We start from the raw sequence: 7,026 nt of genomic DNA, 5'->3' as shown, positions 1-7,026 counted from the left end.
ATCTGCGAAAAGCATGCTATTCCCTAAAAACCCACATGCAAGAAATAAGAGCGTTGCCGGATCGTCAAAGGGACATTTTCCTGAGCTCACGGGCGGTCGTGGGCGCTATTGTTTTGCAGTGTCACTTCGTAGCGAGCTCAGACTTTGTCATTTGGGGGGCCGTGTGTTTAAAAGCCCAGTGTAAAATGGCACTCACACTGCATTTTTTTTCCGAGCTGCAGGAGGCGGGAGGAGGGGGGGGGAAACACTGGCCTCCCAGCCAATCAGGGCCCGCCTGCTTGCCATCGCAAAGTTGTTAACCCCAGAGTCTTCTAAGGCTGCCTCGGCCTCCTCTGCTTTTAATCTTCCGCGGATATTTCTCCGATTTCTCCCAAACGCCCACAGATCCTGGAGAAGCCACCGCGAGTAGCCACCGATCAGGGAAGAAAGTATGACTTTTTATTTACCCAATATTGTGAAGATGTTGGAAGATCCGTGTGCCGCCTGGAGGCTGTTGTTTCTAGGGACACAAGTGTCCAGCCTATATTGCTACAATTCTTTTTCCAGAACTGGCTTCTTCTTCGCCTCCGCTGATGGTAAGTTTGTAATTTTAAACACTTATGTCTTTACATCTTTGAACGAGCAGACAGCTAAGAAGGATTTTCATTGTGTTTCTTCTAACGAAACCAATCTTTGTATTTTCCTTTAGCTTTGATCTCTGCACATTTCCAGCTAATCTTGTCTGGCTAATTTTTACCAGAAGAAAAAAAAAAATTAGTGTTTTTTTTTTTTTAACCCCATGACTAAAGCTAAATATTTATGATATAAATTATACTTTAATTACTGTGAGCTAAGGGAAACTCAGCTATTTCAAGATGGACTTGTTTTGTGCCAGCATGTTGGTAATGCCAAATATGTGCATATCCTCCTTATAAAAATGATGTATTACCTAATTTGTCCAGGACTAAATGATTAGCAGGCAAACTATGGATGTAGTTTGGTTTCAAATAGGCCTATTGTGGTTTTCTTGATGGATTACTTGGATACAAACTACAGAAAAGCTGCCCTTGGTATAATGAAGGTGGAGATTGACATAACCGGGTTTATATTAAGTTATGGCTGTTACTAAATAGTGGATCTTTTATTTGCTGATCAGATCTAAACTTGTGTTCCATGATAGTAATTCTCTGAGGCTCCTCATTAGATAATCTTTGCAGATCTATCTTGTTTTTTCTCCAAAAAGGTATATTTGGGAGACATTTTGTAATTTGGGGCATTTTTCTAATTTTTTTTTTTCTCTTTTTGCACACGGTGGGCGATCTTTTTTGTTTTGCATGGATCTGTGCTGGTGGCGCTGTATAGCTCTCAACAATTTACGTCAGTTTCACTAAAAGAAAAAAGGAGGAAAAAAAAAAGAGGTGGGGCAAGATTTGATCTATTATCCTCTCCCTTTATTTCCTAAAAGAAAGTTCGATTTGGTCAGAGGAAATTATTCAGTTGTATTAGTTTAATGTTTTCTGTGAACTGTGAAGGGTGAGAACAGACACGTCGTCACAGCCCGTCCGGGGAGCAGCAGGGCCGAGCATGCAGTTTGCAGTTGTGTTTTTTCTGATCTGATTATCTCTAGATCAGAAAATTTTCAATAGTAAGCTGTCAGCTTACCCTCTCTTTCCTCAGTAACATTTTGCATTTTCCTTCTATTACAATATCATCCATTGCTAATGTCTTCAATTGAACAAAACATTTTGCGTTTTAGCTCACTGAACGTTGTAAAAGTTGAATTTCATTTTGAACCTAGGAATTTCTTAAATAACTATTCTAAGTTTCTCCTGGGAATTTTCTAGGAGTTTGACATATAAGAATGCCTACATTGTTGTTTGTTTTATTTTGAAGTGATAACTTCAGCTGGATTTATGTACACCCTTGCTTTAAAAAGAGCAAATATTTTGGAATAGGATAATTTTTTTAAGAATATGGATACAACTGCTTTTAACTTTTAAAATATTGGTATTTGTATATCTAAATGCAGGGTAAATCTTTTCCATCTTTGTTCTTATTGGGAGTTATCTGATTAGAGGATATGGGATTTAGGCCCAAAGCCTCCCAAGAACAAAAATGTATATTATGATATGACATAGTTTTTACTGGTCTCTGTGAACATTTTAGTTGTTTATGAAGATAGTAAGTATGTCCTTAATTGAAAAAGAAAGTGGGAGAAATCAGTCATTGTACCTAAAAACACATTATTTTGCCAAATAAAACAAACAAAAAAACTGAAATAGTATCCTCAACTATCTTTTCATATGATTGTAGGGATGATTTCTTGAGTAAAAATTTCTGGAGTTATTATTAAGTGTTTTTATTCACTTTGAAATATGTAAATGCTCATTTCACTAATCATTAAAATTTTGAAGTAAAAGAATGTGTGAAAATGACTAGGAATAGTATTGCTAATTTGTGTCCCTATAATTTATTTATCTGTGTAGGACCCTTTCCTTGAACTTCAAAAATAATTATATATTATGCCTATATTTTGTTTATACTCTGCTATAAAAATGTGAAAATGTTCACTGTAACATTTTATCTCTTCATAAAATTTAAATGCCGCCATCAAGACTGGTTTTGATGTTATAGATTATTTATAGAATGAAATACTGCAGGTGTAAATATATTATCTAACCCCCTGATTGTGCTGGAGTTTAGTTCCCCGAAGTTAATCTACTGAATAAAATATACTGCCCAATGTGTTTATTGCTAAAATATTCTGTTATTCAGCTGGTGACGTTTTTCATTTTAATTTGTGAAAACTAAGAATGTTTATATAATGTAGCCCCCCTTTTAAAAACAGACTGATGCTGTGAAGTCCATATGTAGCTATGCAATCAATGTTCTTTGTTCTCCTATATCATTGACTATTACATCACTGATTATGAGTAACCATTATAGTTACATCTTCACTTTTTAAAATCACCCATAGATATTTATGTTAAAGGTATTCTTCTATCTGTGACTCTCACTAAATAAGGAGGTTTAAATCTATGAGGTTAAAAACAACTCATTGTTTTATATTATTCTCCATTTTTAAATCCACCTTGGGCTTCATTTTAGCTCTTGATTCTTTGGACGTTAATTTTTTTTTTTTTTATAGACAACATTTTGTAGGCATTTAGTCTGAGTTTGGTGAGATTATGATTAGAATGATTATAATAAACTATGTTTTATCAGAAAAATATCTTTATTTATTAAATTTGGTGTACAGGGAACTAACTCAGTTTTTCCTAGTAACAGTTGCTAGATCATGAACAATAAAGAATTATTTTTTTAATCTTGAAATGTCATTTCAGTCAACAATTACACACTTATTTTTTTCTTGCACACCTTTTTATCAGACACAGTAGCAAGTAGCAAAATTGACTATGTTAAAATACCGTTATCATTTTTTTCACCCTGCCCATCCCTCTGAGGGAGGGGGAGGGGTCAATGAGTAGTGAAATGGCCAAAAAACAGTTTGCAGAAAGAAGAAATAAATAATGCCAAAGACACGGAAAATCTGTAAATCAAATTCCAAACAATAAACCTCAGAAATATGAACTTGAAATTATGAGCTCGGTCAATAATGGAAAAAAACTGAAAATTTTATTAAGACTTCATTTAGTGAACCAACATAATTTCCTAATTTATTAATTTGTATGCATTAGTATTGCTAAAGATTGGGGAATTTTTCAGGTTAGCAAACCTATTAGGAAAGATGAAGTAACAAAGGGAAGAAACATTTACAGTGATATTAAGATGACATCATAAAATGCTGAAAATATCAGTATTAGCCAGAACCAATCTAATATACCTTGGAATAAACTTTTTTAAAAGAAGGAAAGATAGCTAAAAATTTTGCCCTCTGAAAACCAAGTTCAATAGAGACCTGAAACTGTATATATTTCTAATTCCACCCTCTTTTTGTGCGTACTTACCTGTGCTATTTCTTGGACATATCATTACATGTTTTGCAAAGGAAGAGACGGGGAAAGAAAATAAGAGACCAAATGGGTGTTTGTGTTATGACTTTGTTTTTTATCTTTCCCAAAAGATTCTCAAATGGAGACTCTAAAGGGAAAGTAAAGCAAAGATAATGATTTCTTGAAGAAAAAGATGAAAGGAGTATCCTTTATACTTGATTTATTCAGCATTTTTTTCTTTTGGGGGTTTGTTTGTTCTAGTTTTTCCTCCTATTATGTGCTATGATGCTAAAGGGCTGAGATACAATATTAAGACAAAGAGGCAAGGATCCCTGCTCTCAGGGAGTTTACAGTCCAACGTGGTTCAACATTTTAAAGATCCTTAAATCTAAGGTCTTGGATGTGGGAGGTTCCCATCTGAGAATAAAGGCAAAATAAGATTTCTGGGGTAAAAACTTAAAAAACAATTTTTAATCTATTTATATAGGATTTAACAAGTGTCCTTCTGTCCTTCTACTGAAGGACCATTATTTGGGACACAGGGGAAGATAGCCCTCAGATTTTAGGTATAGCCCAAACAGATGCTGTATAAATAGCTGGTTAGCTAATGCAAGTTCCTATTGCAAAGTGAGAAATAAAATATTAACTTATTCACTTGAGAAGAAAGGAGACGGGGATCACTCTGGTTGTAGGAATTTTGGATGTGTCCTTGTGAGGTCCATTTAATGAAAACTTTTTTTTTAACGTGGTGAAGCCCCATTTTGTACATTTTGCTCTCCTTGTCATGAAATAAATGTCAATGTCAATAAAAATTGTGAGATGAAGCAGGCAAATACAATTATAGTGTTGAAGGATTACATCAGAATTAAGATATTTACTTTTATTTTGAAACCTTCTGAAAATTTTAATATTTATGTAACAGAATTTTTTATAATAACCTTTTGTATTTTAATTTATGAAGGTAATATCATTAGACATTTAGCTACTGGGTAATTAGTTAAGTACATCAGATATGGAGCAGGAAAGTAAGACTGCTGTTATATACAGATGAATTGGAAGGGAAGGAACGCTTCATTAGATCTCTACGTGTGGTTTAAGATCACCTCCAGAAGAAAGTCACCAGATTATTTTGTCATACAGCCAATTAAGATACTAAATGTATTATATCATATAGTGTGCTTTTGTACTAACATAGGATCCTACTGATAATGGTGTGAAAAAATGAGGAGATTTATTATTTCAACTAAATTAATAATCAGGAGGCAAGCCAGTTCTAGGTTTGGTTCAATAGCTCAACGATGTTATCAGGTTCCTTGGTAAGTTCTATTCTTTTACATTGCCGTAATGTCAGCAGTGTCTTTCCTCATAGTCACAAGATGGCTGCTGCAGCTCCAAGCATCATATCCTGATATTACAATTTCCAGAGGGAGGAGAGTTTCTCTTATGTATCTTTTTAGAAGGGAAGAAATTCTTTCCCAGAGGCCCACAGCACACTGCTTCTTACAGTTCTTTGGCCAGGTTTGTAGGAAATGCGCATACCTAAACCCTTTCACTGACGGGGAGATTGAAGTTACCTTAATTGGTTTAGCTAGGGAGGATCTTTTGGAAAGGTGAACACCTGCTGAGTAGCCAGTGCTCAATGTGGCTAGCTCCCATTTGCTTTGTATAAACTTTAATGGCTTCGTAAAAACATTCTTCAACGATAAAACATGAATATCTGTTTTCATAGAGAGCAGACTGCTCACGGATGCAGCTAATTTAGAAAAAAATAAACATTTAATTAGAGCTTACTATGTCCCAGCCTCTAGGTTCAATGCTACCTTTATTAAATATCTCCTTAAATCCTCACACAAACTTTGGGGATAGGATAATTATTATACCCATTTTACAAATGAGGAAACTGAAGCTTAGAGAGGTTTGGCCCAGGTTACACAGTAAATGAAAAAGCTGGAGTTTGAACCTGGAAAGTCTGAAATCAGAGCCTGTATAACTACCTATTCTTCTACACTGTCACACTGGATATTTGTGAATTTATGTTCTGTAAATTGGCATATTTTAAATGCACTGTATGATACCCCTGTTTAAATGAATCCTCTAGTGACTAATTTTATAAATCTAATCATCTTTTCTTAAGATGAGTAGTGCTTACCTAGTTGATCAGTTGTACATTATCTGAATTTTTGTACTGACTTTGCAGAAGGCATATGTACTGCGTCTCATCTCTTTAGGAACATCTCATGAAACTCTTTCAGAAGTTGCATTTCTATAGGGAAAAAAAGATCAGAGAGTAGAGAGTCAGTGAGGCTTTGTTGAAGTGGGTAAATTCATGACTCAGAACACTAGGTCGAAACAGAATACTGGCTCCTATTTCACAACTTACAAGGTCAATTTTATGTACAACATGTTTCCATCTTTGGGATGTATGGAAGTTTTCCCCTCTGGGATATTTTTGGGGGATTCAGTGTACTCTGGATCAGTGGGTCTCAAACTTGAGTGTGCACCAGAATCACCTAAAACACAGGTGTCTGGGCCCACACCTGGGGTTCCTGGATCAGTGGGTCTGGGGTGGGGCCTGAGAAGTTGCCAGCCCCCAGGTGCTGCCGATGCTTTCAGTCCAGAGACCACCCTTTGAGACACTGCTCTAGAGGATCAGATGATACCCGCCATGGTAAATATTCTGGCTTGAAATATGCCAAACTGTAAAGGATGTCATTTCATAAATGGCGAATATATGAATAAATACATGCGCAGGATTGAATAGGTGGTCAGGATAGCCTGCTTGAGAGCTGAGCGATGACTTGAAGGAGGATTCCTCTTATCCTCAGCATGAACAACACATTTGAGACTTATTTTTCCATCAATTCGTATATGTGTGTGTTTCTAACTTAAAAAAAATTAGTCCATAGGGCTTCCCTGGTGGCGCAGTGGTTGAGAGTCTGCCTGCCAATGCAGGGGACACAGGTTCGTGCCCTGGTCCGGGAGGATCCCACATGCCGCAGAGCGGCTAGGCCCGTGAGCCATGGACGCTTAGCCTGCATGCCCGGAGCCTGTGCTCTGCAACGGGAGAGGCCACAGCAGTGAGAGGCCCACGTAC

At 36.3% G+C, this 7,026-nt stretch overlaps 1 protein-coding gene across 1 annotated transcript in view; it reads left to right on the top strand.

Annotated features, from left to right (window-relative positions):
* The first annotated feature begins 265 nt into the window (after positions 1–265).
* EPC1 (enhancer of polycomb 1) overlaps positions 266–7,026 on the top strand; it is a 95,277-nt gene continuing 88,516 nt past the window's right edge. The window contains exon 1 of the mRNA XM_007446557.1: positions 266–575. Within this exon, the coding sequence (XP_007446619.1) occupies positions 573–575 (3 nt within the window). The 5' untranslated portion in view covers positions 266–572. The remainder of the gene's footprint in view (positions 576–7,026) is intronic.

The sequence above is a fragment of the Lipotes vexillifer genome, unplaced genomic scaffold, assembly GCF_000442215.2.
Source record: "Lipotes vexillifer unplaced genomic scaffold, Lipotes_vexillifer_v1.1 scaffold229, whole genome shotgun sequence".
Taxonomy (NCBI): domain Eukaryota; kingdom Metazoa; phylum Chordata; class Mammalia; order Artiodactyla; family Lipotidae; genus Lipotes; species Lipotes vexillifer.
The sequence above is the reverse complement of the archived record's forward strand: the minus strand, read 5'-3'. Positions and strand labels throughout refer to the sequence as shown.